Genomic DNA, 26,604 nt, shown 5'->3' with positions numbered 1-26,604 from the left:
CATCTTTGCTCACAGGCAAAGAGCCCGGGGGCATTGTGCTAGGTGGAGGATGGGAGACTCTTGGCTTAGGGTGGGGGTATTCTCCACAGAGGTGGGCTGCAGGGGTGGGCAGTGTATTACCATGCGTGAGCGGACCAGTCAGCATGCGGGAGTCATTGCCTAGCATCCAAATCACTGCTGCATGTCAATCCAACACCCTCTCCCAATGCCTTACAAATATTGAACGCTGTGGCAGGGATGTTGGACGCAGAAGTTGCCCTAGTGGTGCTGGTGCTACGCGATGTGGCCAGACGCTGGAGAAGGCGGCAGCAACAACATCTGCAGATGCTTGAGGCAGCGGCCCATGTGCCGGACCCTGCCCCACACCCTGAGGATCCGGCCGCCCATCAGGCCGGAGGGCCCCCACTCACTTGTCGACGGCACATGGTCAGCTGTGCCGCCCTGTTCTGCGTGCTGACCCCGAGACGCAGCCTCATCAGAGGGGTGGAACTCGGGGAGCTGGTGGCCACTGTCACTGCCCCATGGGACGCGCCTGGATTGGCACTCAGCGCCCCCTCCTCCCGATCGGTGCTCATAGGGCCCTGGGGTTCACCTTGGGATGGAGGGGCAGCTGCCCCTGCAACATCTGGATCTGCCAACCCTGGTGGTTCCCCATGGTCCGCATTATCGTGTCGACGCCCTCGGCAATGCTCCTCAGTGATTGGGCTAGGCTCCGGGTAACCCTGTTCCAGAGGCTCAGCATCAAGATGTCCTCGGCCACACCAGTCACCTACAGGGATGCTCCTCGAAGGAGGTGAGGATTCTCAAGTCCGGCATCCCACCACCAGTCTGGGCCCTGTCCCACCAATTGTATAAGAGCTTTTCCTGAGGAGTCACAGAGATGGCATCATTAGCCACATGCATGGTTGACAATTTGGGGGGAGTGTGAAGGGAGGGTTGAGGGGGGGGGGGGGGCTGGGAGTGCTGCCCGTAGGTCGTTGACCTTCTTCTGACACTGGAGGCCAGTCCTCCTGGTCACGTTGCCCGAGCTGACAGTTGCCGCCACCTCATGCCAGGTGGGGCAACAGGATATCCCTCCTGGCCTCCACCGCTTCCAGAAGCCTCCCCGAACGTTCGGGCTGGTCTCCTGGGCGCCATTGTTGTGAGTTGGCTGGGGTTGGCTGAGCTAGTGCAACTTAAGTCCTGCTCGACCTCAGTAGCGGGGGGGGGGGCTGGTGAGCACGGTCCCTGCGAATCAGCTGGCGAGCCGACATTCGGGCGAGAAGCCCGTGAAGCGTTGAACTGCATTGCCGGCTTCGCTGGGCCGAGCGCCAGGAAACTCGCAGCAATTCCTGCGTGCTAGCACACTTAGAAATCTTTCCGGAGGATCGCGCCCTACGAGAGGCAGGAATAGGAGGAAGCCCAGGATAGAACACCAGAGGTCATGGTGCGGGAGCAGGAAGCCCCAAACAAAATGGTATTCTGGTTATAATTAGACAGATAAGAATTGCACCAGTTGATAGCAATCCAAAAAGATGAGGTGTTGGGCGTCTTGAAAAATATTAAGGTAGATAAGTCCCCAGGGCTTGATGGGATCTACCCCAGAATACTGAAGGAGGCCAGAAAGGAAATTGCTGAGGCCTTGACAAAAATCTTTGGATCCTCACTGTCTTCAGGTGATGTCCCGGAGGACTGGACAATAGCCAATGTTGTTCCTTTGTTTCAGAAGGGTAGCAAGGATAATCCACGGAATTACAGTCCGGTGAGCCTTACGTCAGTGGTAGGGAAATTACTGGAGAGATTTCTTCGAGACAGGATCTACTCCCATTTGGAAGCAAGTGGACGTATTAGCGAGAGGCAGCATGGTTTTGTGAAGGGGAGGTCGTGTCTCACTAACTTGATAGAGTTTTTTGTGGAGGTCACAAAGATGATTGATGCAGGTAGGGCAGTGGATGTTGTCTATATGGACTTCAGTAGGCCTTTAACAAGTTCCCTCATGGCAGACCAGTACAAAAGATGAAGTCTGAGGTGAGCTGGCAAGATGGATACAGAACTGGTGAGTTCATAGAAGGCAGAGAGTAGCAATTGTCATGCAAGAGTGCCTTTAAGAAATGGATGTGCATGCAATGTACCTTTAAGAAAACAGTGATGTCAGAGAGTGGGTGGAGCTCAGCTCAGTTCTGCCATTTTGAAGTTTCAGTTTTGAAAAGTGCCTGGCTGGTTTTGCGGAGAGCAGTTTAAAAGTGCCTGGCTGTTTTGCAGTTTGAAAAGAGCTTGGGAGTGTCTGTGTTTTGCAGTGAGCTGGAGTTGCTGTGATGTCTGCCCTGAAAGACTATCTCTGGATCATTTGGGTGATTTAAACTTATAATAGTGAAGCCTTTAACCTGATGTGATTTTGTTTAAAGGTGTTAAGTTTCTTGGAAGTTTGAAGGAACATTTTAAGGAATTATTTACTGTTGCAATATTTTCTGAGTTATCTTTGAAGTAAGGGGTGTTAAGAGATCCAATGTTAAGTTGAGTTCATGGAATAAACATTGTTTTGTGTTTAAAAACCCACGTGTCCATAATTGTAATCCCACACCTAGGGAAAAAGCCGCGTGCTTCAAAAGCAACAATCCATTAAAGGGAGAGGTTGGTTAAACTCCATGATACATTTTGGGGTTCTGAAAACGCCTCGCCCATTACACAATGGGAGGGTACTTTTCTGATTGGAGGGCTGTGACTAGTGGTGTTCCACAGGGTTCAGTGCGGGGACCTTTGTTTGTTCGTAGTACATATAAATAATTTGGAGGAAAATGTAACTGGTCTGATTAGTAAGTTTGCGGACGACACAAAGGTTGGTGGAATTGCGGATATTGATGAGGACTGTCAGAGGATACAGCAGGCTTTGGATCGTTTGGAGACTTGGGCAGAGAGATGGCAGATGGAGTTTAATCCGGACAAATGTGAGGTAATGCATTTTGGAAGGTCTAATACAGGGAGGGAATATACAGTGAATGGTAGAACCCTCAAGAGTATTGACAGTCAGAGAGATCTAGGTGTACAGGTCCACAGGTCACTGAAAGGGGAAACACAGGTGGAGAAGGTAATCAAGAAGGCATACGGCATGCTTGCCTTCATTGGCCGGGACATTGAGTATAACAATTGGCAAGCAATGTTGCAGCTGTATAGAACCATAGTTAGGCCACACTTGGAGTATAGTGTTCAATTCTGGTCACCACACTACCAGAAGAATGTGGAGGCTTTAGAGAGGGTGCAGAAGAGATTTACCAGGATATTGCCTGGTATGGAGGGCATTAGCTAGGAGGAGAGGTTGAATAAACTTGGTTTGTTCTCACTGGAACGAAGGAGGTTGAGGGGCGACCTGAGGTCTTCAAAATTATGAGGGGCATAGACAGAGTGGATAGTCAGTGACTTTTTCCCAGGGTAGAGGGGTCAATTACTAGGGGGCATAGGATTAGGTCGAGTGGCAAGGTTTAGAAGAGATGTACGAGGAAGGTTTTTTACACAAAGGGTAGTGGGTGCCTGGAACTCGCTGCCGGAGGAGGTGGACGATAGTGACATTTAAGGGGCATCTTGACAAATACATGAATAGTATGGGAATAGAGGGATACGGATCCCGGAAGTGTCGAAGATTTTAGTTTAGACGGGCAGCATGGCCGGTGCAGGCTTGGAGGGCCGAAGGGCCTGTCCCTGGGCTGTACTTTTCTTTGTTCTAATCCCACCAGCTGGACAAGAGAGGAAAGGCGTTGGAGGAAGGGAAGATGGTGTGGACAACTATTTCAAAGGCTGCAGACAGATTGTGAAGGATGAGATTTACCTTTGTCACAATTCACACAGTAAAGATAAAATTGATATTTTTCAACAAAACAACACTCAAAAATCAATGTTTGCACATTTTTATGATTAAATAGTTTTCACTTTGGGCCAACTAATATTTGTCAAAATTCCCTTAATTTCCCAAACAGCTAAAGCGGATAAACACCAGGACTGGTCATCCATGTAGTGGAGTTCATAATTCTTGACAATTACATTTTATTCCAACTATAAATTAAAGAAGAGTTATTGATGTATAACATGAGAGTTTAGTACCGTTAGCCTTCAACTGAGACATTAGATTGGTAGCCAGACGAAATGTGCCATAAACAGAATCGGCAGTTTTATCCATAAACCAATCTCTCAACATGTTCTCATCTTGCAGTAAGTGGATCACTGCCGAAATCAGATCTTCGGTGAACTACATGGGGGTAAACGACATACACAAATAAAGCAGAGCACAAAATGTTCAGAATGAAATAGCAAAGTACACTGTTAAACACTGGGAGACAGCTGCAGCATTACAACTGATCTTGGCCTCGGGGATGGGAGGAAGTAAAAAGTAGGGGAAAAAACTGATTAGACGTCCCAAATTGACTGTAATCCAACAATCCCTGACCAAATAGTGGGTCTATGGATATGACTTGATTCAATTGTGTTGACGGCTAATCAAACAGTCAACACTTGCGGTCTGGGATGAATAGTGGCTATCTGAGCAAGGCGCTGCTATAACATGGTGTCTTGTCCACCTATTGTGGAGGAGACATTAGGAAAGTGTGTTACATAGGCAGAGTAGTATTAATGGGAGATTTTAAACTTACGCATAGATTGGGAGGCGCAGCCAAGCACCTGTCAGAAAGGCAATGAATTTCTGTAATGTGTCCAGGGTGGTTTCCTAGAGTCATATGTTCTAGATGTAACAAGGGGACAGGCTATATGAGATTTAGTTATGAGTAATGAGCCAAATTTAATTAATAGCCCAACTATGCGTGAACAGCTATCAAATAGTGATCACAACATGATCAAATTCAATGTAGCGTTTGAAAGTGAAGTGCATGAATCAGATGTTAGAATTTTAGACTTGGAGTAAGGCTGACTTTAACAGGGTGAAATAGAGACTGTCCACGGTACAATCTGTTAATGGGTCAAATGACTGAAGAAGAGTGGAGAATATTTAAAGTATCAAGTAATGAAATACAGAGTGAGGATATACCCCCCCCCCCCACCCCGCCCCCCGCAAGGAAAAAGCTCCACCTGACAAAAAACAGCCATGGTTAGGAACAGCATAAAATTAAAAGGAAGAGTTTACAAAAGTGCAAAACACAGCACAGATGGGAATGAATGGAATAGATAGAAAGACCAGCAAAGGGTCACAAAGCAGTTTATAAGACCGACTAAAAGGGATTATGATTGGAAACTTTCAAGCAAATCAATAAGAAGACATTTTAAAGCTATATAAATGGAAAGTGGGTAGGCCCACTAAAGCTGAAAATGGAGATATTGTCATTGTTAATGATGAAATGGCAGATTTGTTGGACAATTATTTTGCCTCAGTATTTACAGCTGAAAAGGAGGATAACTTGCCGAACATCCCAAAAATATTATAATCGATAGAGGACAGGGACCTAATACAATTAACACTACTAGACATCAGTAACTAGGAAATTAGTGGAACTAAAGAATGACAAATCCCAGGACTTGGTGGTTTCCATCCGAGGGTGTTAAAGGAAGTAGGGGAGCACCCTGTAGATGTCCTAACTATAATCTCTCAAGTTCTGTAGATTCAGGAGTGGACCCTCTGGATTGCTACACACTCCACTTTTTAAGAAGGGTGAAAGGGGGAAACTAGGGAATTACAGGCTTGTTAACCTAACATCTGTGGTGGGGAAATTGGGGAGTCTATAATCAGGGATGGGGTAACTGAACATCTCAAAAGTTTTCAGTCGATCAGGGAGAGCCAGCATGGATTCGTGAAGGGAAGGTCATGCCAGACAACTCTCACTTAATTTTTTGTGACGAGGTGACAAAGGTAGTGAACAAAGAGTGGGGATAATGAGTAATAACTCTAATCGGTAGATGTGACTAGTGGTGTACCCCAAGGATCTGTGTTGGGGCTTCAATTATTCATTAATGACTTGGATGATGGCATAAAAAGCCATATATCCAAATTCGCTGTGGATACAAAGTTAGGTGGCATTGGAGACAGTCTAGATGACAGCATAAAATTGCAAGGAGCTATTGAGATTAGGTGAATGGGCAAAATTGTTGTAGATTGAATTTGAAGTAACCAAGTGTAAGGTTATCCATATTGGACCAAAAAAGGATAGAGCAGGGTGCGTTTTAAAATGGGAAGAGGTGAAGGACAGTGGATGTCCAAAGAGACTTGCGGGTTCAGGTGCATAGGTCTTTAAAATCCCACGGACGAGCACAGAAAATAATCAAAAAGGCTAATGGAATGCTAGCCTTTATATCTAGAGGACTGGAGTATAAAGACACAGAAGAAGATACGCTGCAGCTATACAAAACGCTGGTGAGACCCACTTGGAGTACTGTGAGCAGTTCTGGGCACCACAACTTGGAGGCAGTGCAATGCAAGTTTACAAAAATGATACCTGGACTCCAGGGGTTCAGTTAAGCGGAGATATTACACTTCCGGGTGCGGCGATGACCAGCTAGGTCGCACGTTTCGGCAGCTCCCGGTGGAACGGACTTTTGGGCTCTTGATAGGAGCCCCAACGGCAATTTTAACGGCAAAAAACACTGTGCGGTAATCCAGAAGGGAATCCCCCCTGGACACGGATGGAAAAAAGAGAGGAAAGTGGCCGGATTGCGGTGGATCCTCTAGAGCAGCGGCCAGGAAGGCAGGCACAAAGCAAGATGGCGTCAGAAGGAGGCAGTTTAATATGGGGCCCTGACCAACAAGAGTTCCTGCGGCGTTGCGTGGAAGAACTCAAAAAGGAGATGAAGAAGGAGCTGTTGGCCCCGATATTACAAGCGATTGAGGGGCTAAAGGAGGAGCAAAAGACCCAGGAGCAGGAGCTTCGGGTCGTGAAGGCAAAGGCTGCTGAGAATGAGGACGACATACAGGGCCTGGTGGTGAAAACGGAGATGCACGAGGCACAACACAAAAGGTGTGTGGAAAGGCTGGAGGTGCTGGAGAATAATGCGAGGAGGAAGAATTTAAGGATTCTTGGTCTTCCCGAAGGTGTAGAAGGGGCGGACGTCGGAGCATATGTGAGCACGATGCTGCACTCGTTAATGGGATCGGAGGCCCCGATGGGTCGCTGGAGGTGGAGGGAGCCTATCGAGTTATGGCGCGAAGACCGAAGGCTGGAGAAATTCCTCGAGCCATAGTGGTGAGATTTCTCCGATATAAGGACAGAGAGATGGTCCTCAGATGGGCAAAGAAAACTCGGAGCAGTAGGTGGGAGAACGCGGTGATCCGCGTATATCAAGATTGGAGTGCGGAGGTGGCGAGAAGGAGGGCAAGCTTTAATCGGGCCAAGGCGGTGCTGCACAAACGGAAGATTAAATTTGGAATGCTGCAACCGGCAAGACTGTGGGTCACACATCAAGGGAAACACCATTACTTCGAAACGGCAGATGAGGCGTGGACATTTATTGTCGAGGAGAAACTGGAGTGAGCGGGCCAGAAAAAGAACGTTTGGGACAAAGTGGGGGGGTGAATATGTGGGATGAAGGGGGGGAAAAGAGGGAGGAGATGACTTCCCAAGTTGTTAATCCTGCGACCCTGTAACTTTTCTCTCTTCCCCATGTTGTGGGGGAGGGGGGGGGGGGGGGGGGGATGAGGAGCTGAGGGCGCCGGCCATTGGGGATGGGGCCAAAAGGGAAGCGCGGGCTTTGTTCCCGCGCTATGGTAATCACGGCAGGAACAGGGAAGCAGGAAGGAGGGGGCCTCGAACAGTGTGAGCCGAGGTCACGGGGGGAAGCCGAGGTCGGCCAGAGTTTGCTGACTTCTGGGAGCAACATGGGGGGTGCAATTACGCTAGTTTGGGATCTAGCCGGGGGGGGGGGGGGGGTAACTGGGTTGCGGCTGCTGGGGAGAAGGGGGAGCTGGTATGGGGGGGGTGGTCGGGGCGGGGGGGGCGCCGCTTGGGGGAGATACGGCTACGTGGGAACCGGGTGAGGAGCTGGATTGAAAAAGGAGATGGCTAGTCGTCAGGGGGGGGGGTAAAGAGCCTCCCAACCCGGTTGATCACGTGGAATGTGAGAGGGCTGAACGGGCCGATTAAGAGGGCACGGGTACTCGCACACCTAAAGAAACTTAAGGCAGATGTGGTTATGCTTCAGGAGACGCATCTGAAGCTGATAGACCAGGTCAGACTACGCAAAGGATGGGTGGGGCAGGTGTTTCATTCGGGGCTAGACGCAAAAAACAGAGGGGTGGCCATACTAGTGGGGAAGCGGGTAATGTTTGAGGCAAAGACTATAGTGGCGGATAGTGGGGGCAGATACGTGATGGTGAGTGGCAAATTGCAAGGGGAGGCGGTGGTATTAGTGAACGTGTATGCCCCGAACTGGGATGATGCCAATTTTATGAGGCGTATGTTAGGACGAATCCCGGACCTAGAAGTGGGGAAGTTGGTAATGGGTGGAGAATTTAATACGGTGCTGGACCCAGGGCTGGACAGATCGAGGTCCAGGACCGGAAGGAGGCCGGCTGCAGCTAGGGTGCTTAAGGGCTTTATGGAGCAGATGGGAGGAGTAGACCCCTGGAGATTTAGTAGACCTAGGAGTAAGGAGTTTTCGTTTTTCTCCTATGTCCACAAAGTTTATTCGCGAATAGATTTTTTTGTTTTGGGAAGGACACTGATCCCAAAGGTGACGGGGATGGAGTACACGGCTATAGCCATCTCGGATCATGCTCCACATTGGGTGGACCTGGAGATAGGGGAAGAAAAACAACAGCGTCCACCCTGGAGAATGGACATGGGATTATTGGCAGATGAAGGGGGGTGTTTAAGGGTGAGGGGGTGTATTGAAAGGTACTTGGAACTCAATGATAATGGGGAGGTACAGGTGGGAGTGGTCTGGGAGGCGCTGAAGGCAGTGGGTAGAGGGGAGCTGATATCTATTAGGGCACATAAAGGAAAGCAGGAGGGTAGGGAAAGGGAGCGGTTGTTGAAAGAACTTCTGAGGGTGGACAGACAATATGCGGAGGCACCGGAGGAGGTACTGTACAGGGAAAGGCAAAGGCTACATGTAGAATTTGACTTGTTGACTACGGGTAATGCAGAGGCACAATGGAGGAAGGCACAGGGGGTACAGTACGAATACGGGGAGAAGGCGAGCAGGTTGCACCAACTGAGGAAAAGCGGAGCAGCGAGGGAGATAGGGGGGGTGAGAGATAAGGAGGGAGAGATGGAGCGGGGTGCGGAGAGAGTGAATGGAGTGTCCAAGGCATTTTACGAAAGATTATATGAAGCTCAGCCCCCGGATGGGAAGGAGAGAATGATGTGCTTTCTGGATCAGCTGGAATTTCCTAAGGTGGAGGAGGAGGAGAGGGTGGGACTGGGAACACAGATTGAGACGGAGGAAGTAGTGAAAGGGAGAGCATGCAGGCGGGGAAGGCCCCGGGACCAGACGGATTCCCAGTTGAATTCTATAGGAAATATATGGACTTGCTGGCCCCGCTACTGATGAGAACCTTTAATGAGGCGAGGGAAAGGGGGCAGCTGCCCCCGACTATGTCAGAGGCAACGATATCGCTCCTCCTAAAGAAGGAAAAAGACCCGCTGCAATGCGGGTCCTACAGGCCCATTTCCCTCCTGAATGTGGACGCTAAGATTCTGGCCAAGGTAATGGCAATGAGGATAGAGGATTGTGTCCCGGGGGTGGTTCATGAGGACCAAACTGGGTTTGTGAAGGGGAGACAGCTGAATACAAATATACGGAGGCTGCTAGGGGTAATGATGATGCCCCCACCAGAGGGGGAAGCGGAGATAGTGGTGGCGATGGATGCCGAGAAAGCATTTGATAGAGTGGAGTGGGATTATTTGTGGGAGGTGCTGAGGAGATTTGGTTTTGGGGATGGATATATCAGGTGGGTACAGTTGCTGTATAGGGCCCCGATGGCGAGCGTGGTCACGAATGGACGGGGGTCTGACTATTTTCGGCTCCATAGAGGGACGAGGCAGGGATGTCCTCTGTCCCCGTTATTGTTTGCACTGGCGATTGAACCCCTGGCCATAGCATTGAGGGGTTCCAGGAAATGGAGGGGAGTACTCAGGGGGGGGAGAAGAACACCGGGTATCTCTGTATGCGGATGATTTGTTGCTATATGTGGCGGACCCGGCGGAGGGGATGCCAGAGATAATGCGGATACTTGGGGAGTTTGGGGATTTTTCAGGGTATAAACTGAACATGGGGAAAAGTGAGTTGTTTGCGGTGCATCCAGGGGAGCAGAGCAGAGAGATAGAAGATTTACCATTGAGGAAGGTAACAAGGGACTTCCGGTACTTGGGGATCCAGATAGCCAAGAATTGGGGTACATTACACAGGCTTAATTTAACGCGGTTGGTGGAACAGATGGAGGAGGACTTTAAGAGATGGGACATGGTGTCCCTGTCACTGGCAGGTAGTGTGCAGGCGGTTAAAATGGTGGTCCTCCCGAGATTCCTTTTTGTGTTTCAGTGCCTCCCGGTGGTGGTCACGAAGGCTTTTTTCAAAAGAATCGAGAAGAGTATTATGAGTTTTGTGTGGGCTGGGAAGACCCCGAGAGTGAGGAGGGGATTCTTGCAGCGTAGTAGGGACAGGGGGGGGCTGGCACTACCGAGCCTAAGTGAGTACTACTGGGCCACCAATGTTTCAATGGTGTGTAAGTGGATGGGAGAAGGGGAGGGAGCGGCGTGGAAGAGATTGGAGAGGGCGTCCTGCAGGGGGACTAGCCTACAAGCAATGGTGACGGCACCGTTGCCGTTCTCACCAAAGAAATACACCACAAGCCCGGTGGTGGTGGCTACATTGAAAATTTGGGGGCAGTGGATACGGCATAGGGGAAGGACGGGAGCTTCGGTGCGGTCCCCGATAAGAAATAATCATAGGTTCATTCCGGGAAGAATGGATGGGGGATTTGGAGCATGGCAAAGAACTGGGGCAGTACAACTGAGAGATCTGTTTGTAGATGGGACGTTTGCGAGTCTGGGAGCGCCGACGGAAAAATATGGGTTGCCCCAAGGGAATGCATTTCGGTATATGCAATTGTGGGCTTTTGCGAGGCAACAGGTGAGGGAATTCCTGCAGCTCCCGACGCAGGAGGTGCAGGATAGAGTAATCTCAAAGACATGGGTGGGGAATGGTAAGGTGTCGGACATATACAGGAAAATGAGGGACGAGGGGGAGATCATGGTAGATGAGCTGAAAGGGAAATGGGAAGAAGAACTGGGGGAGGAGATTGAGGAGGGGCTGTGGGCTGATGCCCTACGTAGGGTAAACTCATCGTCCTCGTGTGCCAGGCTAAGCCTGATACAATTTAAGGTGTTACACAGGGCGCATATGACTGGAGCACGGCTTAGTAAATTTTTTGGGGTAGAGGATAGGTGTGCGAGATGCTCGAGAGGCCCAGCGAATCACACCCACATGTTCTGGTCATGCCCGGCACTACAGGGGTTCTGGGTGGGGGTGGCAAAGGTGCTTTCGAATGTGGTGGGGGTCCGGGTCGAACCAAGCTGGGGGTTGGCTATATTTGGGGTTGCAGAAGAGCCGGGAGTGCAGGAGGCGAGAGAGGCTGACGTGTTGGTCTTTGCGTCCCTAGTAGCCCGGCGCAGGATATAGTTGATGTGGAAGGAAGCCAAACCCCCGGGTGTGGAGACCTGGATAAACGACATGGCAGGGTTTATAAAGTTAGAACGGATTAAGTTTGTGTTAAGGGGTTCGGCTCAGGGGTTCACCAGGCGGTGGCAACCATCCGTCGATTACCTCACAGAAAGATAGAGGGAATGGAAAAGAAGTAGACAACAGCAGCAACCCAGGGGGTGGAATCGGACAGCCTCTCAGAGATGTTATTGCATATGTATAATATGTATAGGTATTTGTTATAGGTAATTGTGTATTGGATTGTTGGAGTGTATTTATTTTGGACAAGGCAGTTGCCATTCAGTTTTGTTTTTGTTTATATATTATTTATTTATTTGTTTAAAACTGGCCACTGTTATTTATATTGCTTTATTGTTGTGTAAAATAAACACCACGTACTGTTATGTTTGGCCAAAAATCTTGAATAAAATATATATTTTTTTAAAAAGAGGAGATATTACACAAATTAGGCCTGTTTGAGGAGATATTACACAAACTAGGCCTGTTTTCAGTAGCAGTCTCAAGGTTAAGGGGTGATCTGATCAAAGTCTTCAAGATATTGACAGGAAAAGACAGTGTAGATAATTTCCACTGGTTGGAGATTCTAAAACTAGGTGGCATAGTCTAAAAATTAGGGCCAGACCGTTCAGGAGAGATGTTAGGAAGCACTTCTTCACAAAAAGGGTGGTAGGGTTTTGGAACTGTCTCCCTCAAACAGCAGCTGAAGCTGGAACAGTTGTTAATTTAAAATCGGAGATAGATTTTTGCTTAGCAAAGATATTAAGGGATATGAGCTAAAAGGCATGGATATGGAATTAGGCCACAGGTCAACCATGATCTCATTGAATGGTGGGACAGGTTCGAGGGGCTGAATGGCTTACTCGTGTTCCAATGTCCTATGGAGAGTGGGCAGATCAGGAGACCTCCTCGTGGGACTGCTCCGGGGCCTAGCAGAGGTGGCCATTAACAGGTCCAGCCAGCAGGAGGCGAGGAGAGTCATTTCACCTGTCTTCCGCAGCTGTGTCTATGCCAGGGTGTCCCTGGAGAGCAAACATGCAGTGTCCACAGTCTAGGTGAGGCTTTCAGGGACTGATGCGCATTATCAACCTTGGGAATGTCATTTTAATTTAAATGATTACGTTTTCTTAAAATTTTCCTTTGTTTTTGGTACAGTGGGTTAGTAGCTCCCCTTTCAAATGGGGCATTAAATTGGTACTGGGTGCTGCAAAGAGGCATAACATGATTCCACTGCTGCTTGTGGAATCATTTCCCACTCCAAGTTATGGCCTTCACGGAAACAGGGACACCAAAGGAATCAAATAGTCATTTAACTTGGACACTTACTGCTATCATATCAATTCAGCCGCCTAAGAGGATTACAAAAAGAGTTTAAAAAGGAACAAGTGGCCAAAACCATATTTTTTTTAAGTAGTAAAAAGGTCAGGGAAGGTCAGACTCAAAGTGATGTCAAAAAGAACCAAGTCCTACAAATTGCAATGTTACAGGTCAAACCATCCAGGGTGATTTATGGAGCTCGGTGGTTCAAATGGAGGCCGATTCAATTTGGCGAGAGATTAAATAAAAGACCTGAAGCCTGGCTTGAGGTATGAACATGCCCAAATCTCATGGTCAAAATGCGAAATTAAGAAATGCAATCTCTAGGAAATCCCTTCCATCTAAATAATAACTGAGATACTCGACGATCAGGGTTGAAGACTTTGCAGAGAAGAGATACTTCATGTAATACGGAACAAAATCGAATGACTTCACAGGCCAAAGACAGTTAAAGGGTTCTATCTTCATACCAAACCAAGTGCTTCCATTTGCACCTTCAATCACATTAAATCACTGGTACTGGTTTCGTACTGGGGCTGTGTTATAACCTGCCTACTTACCATTGGCAGGGGACTAATGACTATCCCACAATCCTGTGGGAGTATGAGCTTCCCCAATGAGGGGGGCGGAGAAACCACTAGTAAACTCCTAGTATAAATAAAGCTGGCCAGTTCAGGAACCAGCAGGAAGGAGTATGTAGTAAGGGAAGTTACTGCTACTGTTATGTATATATGTTATAGTAAATAAATGTTATTACTTTGTATCCTTAAAACTCGTGCTGGATTCTTCGTGGCCCTTACAAAAGGCTGGTTTAGCACAAGGCTAAAGAGCTGGCTTTTACAGCAGACCAAGGCAGGCCAGCAGTGCGGGTTCAATTCCCGTACCAGCCTCCCCGAACAGGCGCCGGAATGTGACGACTAGGGGTTTTTCACAGTTACTTCATTGAAGCCTACTTGTGACAATAAGCAATTTTCCTTTCATAAAATCAGAAGCTGCACAATGAGGGGATGAAGGGTACATTTCATAAATAGGGTGCTGACATTCCTTCACTGAAACTTGGGATAGCTTAATGACTGTACCTCTTTTATTTGCCTTCCCTTTACAGAGCCTTCGACACCTTGGGAGATCATTCGTTGAATAACAAAAGCCTTTTCTTCAGCAGTACCTCGCATGACATGGGAAAGGAATGCAACAAATTGTTTCTTGCTTATGGCATCACTGTAACTGTCTGTTTTTTTGACTGGATCAATGCTCCTCAGTCCATTGTAGAGTCGGACTGTCATGGTGCCCAGCACCGCCTCATGTACAAATGCCTGAGGAAGAGCGAGACAGAAATCACTCAGCATTGTAGAACATTCTCCCGAGTTGCTTCCAACTCTACTTTTACTTTCAATCATCACTGAGGTATTGAATAGTTTTCTGTGACAACAGCATTTTTCACTCCATCCTTCCGAATGAGCAATTGCAAGGAATCACAGAGTGAGGAGGTAACAATCATTTCGGCCTCGGTAAAAAGTTGGGGGACAACGTCCCTCAGAGCAAGTTACCTACACCAATTTCAGTGCCGCTGAGAAGCGGCAAGTTGAGGAAGGTTGCAGCAACCGTCTATTGGTGGATCCCAAATGTCAGTTATTGTCGAAGCAGATGGAAGTAGTGATCAGTTTGAGGCCAGCCTTAGGCTGCCTCTAAAACATGAGACTGAGTGTACTGTAGGTAACTTCCTCCCGTCCTGATTCCCAAGAGGTGCCAGAATTCTGCCAAACTAGAAGATCCCAGCCTATAATATCCGGCAAGATTCTACAAATGAAATACAATTTTTTTTTTTTTTTAAAGTGGGTTGTTTAAACAAAAGCCTATGCTTAGCACAATTGCTTCACAGCTCCAGGGTCCCAGGTTCGATTCCCGGCTTGGGTCACTGTCTGTGCAGAGTCTGCATGTTCTCCCCGCGTGCGCGTGGGTTTCCTCCGGGTGCTCCGGTTTCCTCCCACAGTCCAAAGATGTGCAGGTTAGGTGAATTGGCCATGCTAAATTGCCCTTAGTGTCCAAAATTGCCCTTAGTGTTGGGTGGGGTTACTGGGTTATGGGGATAGGGTGGGGATAGGGTGGGGGCTTGGGTAGGGTGCTCTTTCCAAGAGCCGGTGCAGACTCGATGGGCCGAATGGCCTCCTTCTGCACTGTAAATTCTATGATTCTTTCCCATTGGCTGCTTGGAGAGGGATAAGGAGGCATCTCCATCAAGGCGAGATCTGTGCTCTGGTCAGGGTGCTTCCCTTACCTCAACTAAATTACCAGTGCCAGGGTAAGTTGTGTGTTGGAACTGAGCTCGCTTGCCCAGCCCAGAATCAGGGCAGTATCAGCAGTGGTAGGCCATGGAGGCCATCCCAAGAAGGTAAACGAAAAAAGGTGAACTGCAATTTATTTCTGCTTTCTGGGACTTGTGCGTGGCAATGTGGTATCGTTCACAGAATCCCTACAGTGCAGAAAGAGGCCATTTGGCCCATTGGGTCTGCACCAACCCTCTGAAAGAGCACCCTACCCAGGCCCACTCCCCCACCATAACCTCTCCCAGCCTGGACATGTTGAGACACTAAGGAGAAATCCACCCAACATGTACATCTTTGGACTGTGGGAGGAAACCGGAGCACCCAGAGGAAATCAACACAGACACGTACTAACTCCACACAGGCAGTCACCTGAGGCCAGAATCTGATCCAGGCCCCGCTGTGAGGCAGCAGTGCTAATCATTGTGCCACACCGATGCCCTAATGTCTGGCGAGCTGTGGCAGATGCCCTCACGGCCAGGAGAACCTTTTTTTTTTCTGCCCCCCTCCTGGTTTGTGAGTGCTGGAAAACAAAGTCCCTACATTGAGCTCCTTGACAGAGCAAAGGGCAGGAAACACAGCTAGAACAACATTTCCCTCAATTTAATCTCATTACCACATGCTCACTAGCCATTAAACATGCTCTCCAGAAAAAGGAGGCAGGTGGGAGTGGAGGAGGCAGAAGCTAGGCAGTGTGTGAACCAAACCCTGCCCTTCTCAGTACAAGAAAACCAAACATGAAGCCCGAAACCTTAAGGTTGAGTTTTACACAACTGGTAATGTGCATACATCATAGTTAGCCTGGGAGGCAAAGTTTACGGAGACTGCTCAGTTGCAAGCAATGCCCTATAATAAAGCTGTGGGGCCAAATCTCTTCAACTCCTTTTGCTCAACTTACTTAACAACAAATGTTTACACAATTATGTGCTGCCCCAATTGTGGCCATAAGCTAATCCATTACTGACGTAAAATTGTATCTTGATGACATCAATACTGAGAAGGTTAAAAGAAACTCCGCAATTTATGGGTTTGGCCACAAAGAACAATACAGCACAAGAACAGGCCCTTCGACCCTCCAAGCCTGTACCGGTCATGATACCACCCTTGGCCAAAACCCTAAAGAACAAAGAACAATACGGCCCAGGAACAGACCCTTCGGCCTTCCAAGCCTGGTTGGGAAGTTCAAAGACTTGTCAATAAACATGGATCGATAAAGCTCGCAAGCTTCACATTATCACAGAGTCACATTTCGGGAAGAGGAATGTAATAACTTTAAAATTTGTGATGGTGATGTCCGTTCAAACTCCAGCCTTGCAATGGTCTAACAGGATATGAGCTACCAACTGTTTTGTTCAAAGAGAAGCTTCACTATCAACAGAGAACTAGAGGCAAGCAACTTAACCTGGGTGGTACTGGAAAAATCACACCACAGGAAAACATTTTGTTTTAATTTAAAAATGCTAAGCATCTTTTTCCTCACAAATTAATTCAGGTTCCATTTACCAATGAGAAGTAATCAAAAAATAAAAGTGTGCACCATCCCAGTATTCAGATTTCAAAGCCTCACAGATTCAGTCAACACTAGAACCCGACTCGGGTCAATACAGATTTCTTAATCAACCATGTGCCTCATCATCGAGATAGAAGTGTTGTCGAAATAAATAACGGATAAAAGAAAATTACTGCAGATACTGGAATCTGAAATCAAAAGAGAAAATGATGGAAAATCTCAGCAGGTCTGGCACATCTGTAGGGAGCTTGTCCCCTTTGCTTCCCCCTACATCTGTCACAGCTTACCCTCTGACTTTAGTTTCTCTGCTGTTTGGCCTTTCACACCTTTTATTCTCTCTGGGGACTGTCATCAGCACGCTTTTCCCTTAGGTTCTGTGGCTATGACTCATCTTTCACTCCCTCACCCCACAGTCTAAATATTTTCCACTTTCTATGCCTTTTAGCTTTGACAAAGGGTCACCTGGACTCGAAACGTTAGCTCCTTTCTCTCCTTCCTGATGCTGCCAGACCTGCTGATATTTTCCAGCGTTTTCTCTTTTGGCGGGAGAAGCATTTGTCCTCGGAGCCTGTCCATTTTCGCCAGTAATGCAGCTTCCCTGTCTGCATAGGCCATGATCAAACATTGCGGACGGCCAGAAAAGAAAGTCAGATATATAAGTGACAACTGCGTCATCATCCAGCAAAACCACCATAGCAGCTATAATCATAAGGGATCTGTAATAAAAGTAGGGGCTCCCTTTTAAAATCTTTAGTCAGAGCAAAACATCAGAAAAGGAAAAAAGGGGCAGAAAGAAATAGCATGTGAATGTTTTACAGCCAGATCAACTTTTGATGCAACTTACATTTTTGGATTGTGTCTCCGTTGATACATAGTTTGAATGTTTTTGCAGGGAAACGGAGGACACATTTCCACCTGTCATTCTAAACCTTTTCATTGCAGCTCCTCTGTTAAATGCTTACCTTTAACATGGCCAGTGTTACGTGTTTCTGAACAGCTTTTCCACTTTTTGTGACTTCACTGGGTTGAGAGCCAGTCATAGTGTCAAAAACATGATCCAGAATAGTCCGTTCATCAGAAGTAAACTGAGATCGCCAGCTTTTGGTCAATCCATGACTCTCTACGTTCCCCATCTTCTCTGGCAGATAACAACGGGGTCTCTAAAACCTATAAATAACATTTGGAAAATCAAGCAGCACCAAAAAACTGTTTAACCTCTGGTATTTCTGCCCACACATCTACGGTGTTCATACTGATCGAGAACGGGGAAGGATATTTTATAAGGGGAGGGGCGGGGGGGGGCTAAATGAAGGGCAGAGAGCAACAGGGAGAATGAGATAAACTGATTTCAAAATTTCACAATGCGCTGAGTCACAGTACTGGAATGCTTTGTGGAGGGGAAACCAATGTGCTGTTTTTCACGTTCGAGATTTCAGATGATGTCATCAGACATTCTTTTTTTTTGGTCCAAATACACTTCTTCCTTAGTTTTTTTAATCTTCAGGAGTGCCCGAGAAATCACTGATAGGCTTTCCTACACCTTTTTGACAATGAAACAAAGCACCAGACAGGCCAATGAACCGGCATTTTTAAAGCACCTTTCACATCCTCGGGATGTTCAATTAATTTGAAATGCAACTGCCACTTTTGTTCTATCGGCAGATGCTGCAGTTCATGAAGGCCTCAACAAACAGCAATGAGGTGCATGACCAGTGTGGTGGTATATATTAGGGGCAGTATGGTACCTGTGAAGCCGAGAGGCTATTGGCTGACAGGTCCCGGGTCCTGGTTGGATTTGCCGTCTGCTGGCTCCGCCTTGAAGGCGGAGTACAAGAGCTTGGGTTCTCCCAGCAGCTGCATTCTGTAACTGAGCTGCTGGGGAACAAGTCCTGCTTAATAAAGCCTCGATTGATTTCATCTCTTCTCGACTTGAGTGAGTAATTGTTGCGCTACAACCAGTTAACCTGTTTCTCCGCTTTCGAGTGCTCGAGGGATAAATGTCAACCAGGACACCAGAACTAATCCCGCTCGTCTTCAAAAAGTTAAAAAAGGTCCTTGCGCGATCTTTCAAGTCTGCCTAAACTAGCAGGCTAGGTTGACACCTCACCCAAAGGAGTTCCGACGATGCAGCACTCCGTCAGTACTGCAACAAAATGCAAGAGTAGGTCTAGGTTTTTAAAAATAAGAGCGGTATTGAACGCACAAACATCTGGCTCAGCGATGACAGCCACCACCACAGACAGAACTAGCCACGGGTCAGTCTATCCATCTACAGCCTTGGGGACAACGTTGCATTGCTCAAATTTGGGCAGCACGGTAGCATTGTGGATAGCACAATTGCTTCACAGCTCCAGGGTCCCAGGTTCGATTCCCGGCTTGGGTCACTGTCTGTGCGGAATCTGCACATCCTCCCAGTGTGTGCGTGGGTTTCCTCCAGGTGCTCCGGTTTCCTCCCACAGTTCAAAGATGTGCAGGTTAGGTGGTTTGGCCATGATAAATTGCCCTTAGTGTCCAAAATTGCCCTTAGTGTTGGATGGGGTTGGGTGGAGTTACTGGGTTATGGGGATAGGGTGGAGATGTTGACCTTGGGTAGGGTGCTCTTTCCAAGGGCCGGTGCAGACTTGATGGGTCGAATGTCCTCCTTCTGCACTGTAAATTCTATGATAATCAAATTATCACAAAACATTGATCCCAAATGCCTAATTTTAATGGTTGAATTCATTCAAACATTTTCCTAATACAGGTGTACAGACAAATGACCATTCGGGGACAGATGAAACCGTCTCATGTCGAACATTTAATATTTCCTGGTACTGAACAAAATATTTTATTTGCCGGAAATCTGCAACGAGACAGAGCATGCTAGAAATGCATAGTGGGCAAGATTTTAACTCACCCATAATCCATTCCTTTATACAGAGTTAAAAACGAAGCCCGGTAGTTCAGTCAGCGTCTGCAAAAAAGACTGAGGTTTAAGGTCTTGACCCAAAATAACATATTTTAAATGATCTCCACAGATGCTGACTGTCTGCTTTGTGTTTCCGGTATCTTCTATTCTTGATTCCATAGTTTGTATTCTGATAGCTGATTAGTTAGTCTTCTCTGAGCTGATATTGTTAATGATTCTCCCTCTTCTGGGGCTGTCCCTCTTTCCTTTAAACCTGCCACCATCACCTCTCTCCTCAAAAAGGGATAACCCAGCATCCTTGCAAATCTCCTTGCCACCTCCAAACTCCCTTACCTCTCCAAAGTCTTTGTTAACGCTGTTGTCTTCCAAATCTGTGCCCATCTTTTCCCGCTATAGCAGAGATGAGTTTCTGCCTACTAGTCTGAGCCATTATTAAAACCGCCTATTTCTACCTCCGCAGCATTAACTCATCTGCTGCTGAAACCATCACTCATGCCGTGGTTGCCTCTGGATTTGACCATTCCTCCCACAAGTCCCGAAAGACGTGCTTGTTCGGTGAATTGGACATTCTGAGTGTGGTGGCTGGGGGATTTTCACAGTAACTTCATTGTAGTGTTTATGTGAGCCTACTTGTGACACTAATAAAGATGATTATTTCCTCCTTAAACCTCTCCACCTCTTTACCTCTCTTTCTTCCTTGTGAGACTCTTCTTCAAATCTACCTCCTGCCTTATTACAATCATGTGAAGCACTGTGGGACATTTTGTTAGTTAACGCTGCCATACAAATACAAGTTGTCCTCGTTATTCTTATTGTTGCAAGATTTTGGTTTTATAAAATTATTTTTGCAAAATGAACCACAAGAGGGAGCAGAGCAGTGATACCCAATATATAGTGTGAACCTTTACATGGATTGGGAAAAGGGGCTGACTTATTAACATTGTACATTATACAGTCAATAGGTGGCCAACTTATATTCTTAAATCCCCACCCGATTAACAAGGTGGAATTGTGTTTGGCCAATAAACAAATCACTGCAATGAATTTGTTTCTATTCATGCTATGAATAACTGGCAAAATATCTTACTTGTAAAAGAAAGAAAAAGAAAAAAAACTGCTTTACTTACATCAGTATGGCTGCATTCACAATCAGCTACTAACCCCTTAAAAACAAAAGTTCCAGCATAAAATGCTTACAAATCATGACCAAAAAAATACCCCTAACTGATCAAATCTCCAACTTTGGAATGAAAGCTCAGTCCTTGGCTTGAATGCACACTCCTCTCAGCTCCCGATCCGGGGCTTGGCTGCAAATCAGCTTCTCTCATCTGCCTTCAGTCTCAGCTGTGCTGGTTGCAGCTTTCTTAAATGCGCTTCCGTCATTTCAGTGGTCCCCTTTAAGTCATAATCGTTTAGATGGTGGAACACTCCGTTGCCATGGTAGCCATAAAGCTTGGTGTGTACACTGACTGCTGATGTTCCGATAGGAAACAAAAGCTTATGTTCAATCTTTCTGGCCATTTAACCCTTCAAGTAGGCTAAACGCAGCTGGAACTTGGTAAACACGGCTGTAGCCATCAGACAATAAAGGACCTTCACCCGAAGCATTAATCCGCCTTTTTTGCTGCGTGGTTCAGCTATTGCTGTTCCTATTATTGCTGAATTGGACACTATGGCCAATCTGTTCCAGAACTTTTACAATACTGTAAGAAGTTTTACAACACCAGGTTAAAGTCCAACAGGTTTGTTTCGATGTCACATGTTTTACAACACTGGCACCGATAGAACAATGCAAAGAAATTGCACAGCTATGTCCTGTCCACAAAGGATAAACTCAATCCAGCCAATTGCCATCCCATCAGTCCATGCAGCAAAATGATGAAGGTGCCAATGAGTGTTATCAAGCACCATTTAGCCAGCTATAACCTGCTCACCAATGCTCAGTTTGGGTTCCTGCAGGCCACTTGGCTCCGGGTCTCATTATCGCCTTGGGTCAAACATGGACAAAATAGCTGAAAGACTGTGACTGGCCTGGACAACAGACATAACAGCTGAAAAACTGTGACTGGCCTTGACAACAAGGCAGATTTGGCCAAGTGTGGCATCAAGGAACCCTAGCAAATTTGAAGTCAATTGTAATCGGGTGGGAAACTCTCCACTCAGCAGAAAGGAAAATGGCTGTGCTGGTTGGAAGCCAATCATTTTTGTCCCATTACTGCAGGAGTTCCTCAGAGTAATGCCCTTGGCCCAACCATCTTCAGCTGTGGCCTTTACTGGATCATACGGTCAGAAGTACAGCTGTACGGAAACTCTGATGCGGTTGCATTTGGAGTATTGCGTGCATTTCTGGTCGCTGCAATATAGGAAGGATGTGGAAGCATTAGAAAGGGTGCAGAGGAGATTTACCAGGATGTTGCCTAGTATGGAGGGAAGATCTTATGAGGGAAGGTTGAGGGACTTGAGGCTGTTTTTGTTAGAGAGCAGAAGGTTAAGAGGACACTTAATTGAGGCATACAAGATGATCAGAGGATTGGATAGGGTGGACAGTGAGAGCCTTTTTCCTCGGATGGTGATGTCTAGCACGAGGGGAAATTGAGGGGAGATGGATATCGGACAGATGTCAGAGGTAGGTTCTTTACTCAGAGATTAGTAAGGGCGTGGAATGCCCTGCCTGCAACAGTAGTGGACTCGCCAACATTAAGGGCATTTAAATGGTCATTGGATAAACATATGGATGATAAGGGAATAGTGTAGATGGGCTTTAGAGTGGTTTCACAGGTCGGCGCAACATCAAGGGCCGAAGGGCCTGTACTGCGCTGTAATGTTCTATGTTCTAAGTGGAGATGTTCACTGATGATTGCAGTGTTCAACATAATTCGTAACTCCTCAGATTCTAAAGCAGTCCATGCCCGTATACAGAAAGAGCTGGACAACATTCAGGCTTGGGCTGACAAGTAGCATTTGTGCCAGACGATGACCATCTCCAATATGGGAGAATATAACCATCAGTCCTTGACGTTCAGTGGCATTACCATTGCTCAATAATTAAAATTGACGAGGAACTTAATTCAACCGGCTATATATATGTATATATATATATATATACACACACACATACTGTAATTACAAGAGTAGATCAGCGGCTGATAATTCTGCAACAAGTAACTTACCTCCTGAATTCCCAATTTTTACGACAATGTACTTGAATTGCCAATGGATTCCTATCCAAGACATTCAGGACAGGATTTTCTGCCCCACCTGTGGAGGGCATCATAGTGGGCGGACGTGAGTTGACCTTTGGCTGTTCTCCAAATTTTCCCATACCACTCGTGACAATGTCCACTGCTGGTGGGACTGGAAAGCCCCATCCCCCAGCCGACCTTTGCCCTCCAAAGATACTGACTGACTTCCTTGGTGTTCCAATGTTTATTTGGTGAAGTAATTACCCCCTTTTCCATTTGTGTTTTAAGAATTTGATTATGTTTTAAATAGTTCTTAAGATGAGTGAGGTCAGTGTTTGAAACTGAAATGTTATCCTGCTTTGGCTCCAAATACTTTCAGATCCTTATCCAGGCCTCCTTCTGCATTGTAAACTCTATGATTCTATGAGAAGACTTCAATCCTTCTCCCCAAACAATAGGTAGGATTTGGCACAAGGATAATGGTGAGTGTTACAGTACTCACCATCATGGGGCAGGATGGCAGTACAGTGGTTAGCACTGCTGCCTCACAGTGCCAGGGACCGGGGTTCAATTTCGGCTGTAGGAATTCTATGATCACTAACGTGTAAATCAGAAAGTGACTGATAATGTGCAGTTAAATATATAAATCACAACATTACTGGCAAAAGCCACATGATAGCAGTGTTGCACTATCTGGTGCAGTGATGTATATAATAATAATAATAATAATAATAATAATAATAATAATAATAATAATAATAATAATAATAATCGCTTATTGTCACAAGTAGGTTTCAATGAGGTTACTCTGAAAAGCCCTGAGTCGCCACATTCCGGTGCCTGTTCGGGGAGGCCGGTACGGCAATTGAACCAGCGCTGCTGGCCGTGCTCTGCATCACAAGCCAGCAGTTTAGCCCACTGTGCTAAACCAGCATTTGTCATTTCCAATGTAAATACACTTTTAATGGCATGCTTCTTGACAAACAAGCTATCTGGCACTGAGGGTTTTAATTTTTGTTGGAAAGCTTCTAAAATAAAACAAATTTTCCAAAAAAATAACTTTTCCTATCTTCCTTAATTTCGTTGTAATGAGCCTGATTTGACATTGAATTGAATATTCTAAAAATACACTTCATCTCTCTGCTGTTTGTCACAAAGACAGTTATGTTTTAATATAAAGTAAGGCAGAATGTCCTGGAATGGAGGTTTGTGTGAAATTGTACTGAAATAGGCCCATGCATGTGATTTGGTTGCCATGGGCCAGGCACCCAGACTGAACCTCACAGAAACTGGTCTTGCGGGATACAGACTCACAGTCCCAGCTAAATCAGAGAGGCCTGAAGAGGGAGACTGAAAACAGTGGTTGCTCTGTCATACAGTGGAAATGGTGGTTTTGCAGAATACTAGTGAGAATACACACTCTCCCAGTGTCTGTGTGGGTTTCCTCCGGGTGCTCTAGTTTCCTTCCACAGTCCAAAGATGTGCCGGTTAAGTGGGTTGGTCATGATCAACGCACAGGGATATGGGGGCAGGGTGGGGGAGTGGGCCTAGGTAGCGAGTGCTCTTTCGGCGGATCGGTGCAGACCAGATGGGCCGAATGGCCTCCTTATGTGCTGTAGTGATCCGGTGGTGTTCCCCAGTTGAAGAAATGCAGAGATTTTAAGATCCAGAGGTCAGTAAAGGGTGCTTTTGCTGCTGGAAGTCAGTTTAGTGAAATGATTTTTTAAAAGGACATTGGAAGACTAGTCTATTTATAATAGAATATCTGACATCTTTTGTGGTTTCAATGTATTCATTCTTCAACAAATAAACTAATGTCCACAGTAGAGAACAAATGCCTATCCAGTACGTAAATGGCAAACTAATTTCAATATTGAGAAGTGTAACGTGGTGCATTTTGGAAGGAAGAGTAAAATAATAATAATAATAATAATCTTTATTGTCACAAGTAGGCTTCCATTAACACTGCAATGAAGTTACAGTGAAAAGCCTCGAGTCGCCACATTCCGGCACCTGTTCGGGTATATAGAACATAGAACATTACAGCGCAGTACAGGCCCTTCGGCCCTCGATGTTGCGGCGACCTGTGAAACCACTCTAAAGCCCATCTCCACTATTCCCTTATCGTCCATATGTCTATCCAATGACCATTTGAATGCCCTTAGTGTTGGCGAGTCCACTACTGTTGCAGGCAGGGCATTCCACGCCCTTACTACTCTCGGAGTAAAGAACCTACTTCTGACATCTGTCTTATATCTCTCTCCCCTCCATTTAAAGCTATGTCCCCTCGTGCTAGACATCATCATCCGAGGAAGAAGGCTCTCACTGTCCACCCTATCCAATCCTCTGATCATCTTGTATGCTTCAATTAAGTCACCTCTTAACCTTCTTCTCTCTAACGAAAACAGCCTCAAGTCCCTCAGCCTTTCCTCATAAGATCTTCCCTCCATACCAGGCAACATTCTGGTAAATCTCCTCTGCACCCTTTCCAATGCTTCCACATCTTTATCATGGAGTGTCCCTTCAGGAACTGCTTTTGTCTTATCACATGGCTTCTGTGATGTCATTGCGTGGGCTGTGGCTCTGTGAGTTTTACTTTCGCTTTGAATTTGGACTGGTTTTGAACTGCACAGGTTGAAAGAAGTGTCTCTACCTTCATTTTAAAAGCTGTTTCCAGATTACTTGATAACTTTAAAGGGATAATTGCTTTCTGGAAGGAATTCAAATCTGCTATTTGAGAAGGGAAACAAGAGTATCAATAACAAGTCTTATACCAGTAAGAGTGCCGTGTGTTGGGCAACGCCTTTGAAAAGGGGTATCTTGTTTTACATGGATTTTGTTATTAAATTGGAACAGTTAAGGGGGAATTAATTAAGGGTTATGCCTAGATTACTGTAGCTGTGCGAGGTCTTTATGTTTGTAGTCGATACAAATTCTTACTGTGTGCGTTTATACAAATGTTAACTAAATTTGTAGAATAAAGCTTGATTTTTGATACAAATTCTTACTATGTGTGTTTATACAAATGTTAACTAAATTTGTAGAATAAAGCTTGCTTTTCGATTAAAAGAGCCTAATAACTCTGTTGAATAACACCTGAAAGACAGGCTCTTGTGCTCATCCTAGGCAAATTCAATAAAGAGTTGTAGGTCAGGTGAACTCCATGATATACTTTGGAGTTCTCTAAACCCTGGACCATAACAAGGGAGATTTCAGAATGTCCAAATTACCTAACAGCATGTCTTTCGGGACTCGTGGGCAGAAGGGGGCCACATATTCATTGGAAGATAAGAATCTAAAGAGGGAAAGAAGAGCTAACCCATCCAGAGTTACACATTCACGAATCATTAAAAAGTAGAGACGCAAATTAACAAGGCTATAAAAATTTAAACATCGAACCGGAATACATTTCTTGAGGAATAGAATTGAAAAGCAGGAAAGCCGCGATAAGTTGTATCAAACGTTAGTTAGACCACACTTGGGAGTACTTTATACAGTAATGGCCTTTATGTGATGAAAATGATATTGAGGTACTGGAGAAGATGCGAAAAAGGATTTACAAGGATAACATCAGAACTGAGAGGTTAGCACTGCTGCCTCACGGCGCCGAGGACCATCTGTGTGGAGTTTGCACAATCTCCCCGTCTCTGTGCGGGTCTCATCCCCACAACCCAAAGATGTGCAGGGTAGGTGGATTGGCCACGCTAAATTGCCCCTTAATTGGAAAAGAAAATAAAT

General features: G+C 46.2%; 1 protein-coding gene across 5 annotated transcripts in view; it reads right to left on the bottom strand.

The window, feature by feature from the left end:
* The window catches only part of meak7 (MTOR associated protein, eak-7 homolog), a 67,579-nt gene that overhangs the window by 22,660 nt on the left and 18,315 nt on the right, over window positions 1-26,604 (bottom strand). For 3 of the 5 annotated variants that reach the window (XM_072517904.1, XM_072517905.1, XM_072517901.1), the window contains exons 2-5: window positions 19,673-19,729; window positions 17,739-17,943; window positions 14,025-14,258; window positions 4,072-4,216 (exon numbers count right to left, since the gene is read on the bottom strand). In XM_072517904.1, coding sequence (XP_072374005.1) covers window positions 4,072-4,216; window positions 14,025-14,258; window positions 17,739-17,909 — 550 coding nt within the window. In that variant the 5' untranslated portion in view covers window positions 17,910-17,943; window positions 19,673-19,729. Of the gene's footprint in view, window positions 1-4,071; window positions 4,217-14,024; window positions 14,259-17,738; window positions 17,944-19,672; window positions 19,730-20,811; window positions 21,037-26,604 lie in introns of those variants that run through there. The other 2 variants (XM_072517902.1, XM_072517903.1) reach the window with 2 other exon arrangements.

The sequence above is a fragment of the Scyliorhinus torazame genome, chromosome 10 (genome assembly GCF_047496885.1).
Source record: "Scyliorhinus torazame isolate Kashiwa2021f chromosome 10, sScyTor2.1, whole genome shotgun sequence".
NCBI lineage: Eukaryota > Metazoa > Chordata > Chondrichthyes > Carcharhiniformes > Scyliorhinidae > Scyliorhinus > Scyliorhinus torazame.
This window is presented reverse-complemented; position numbering and strand designations above follow the sequence as displayed.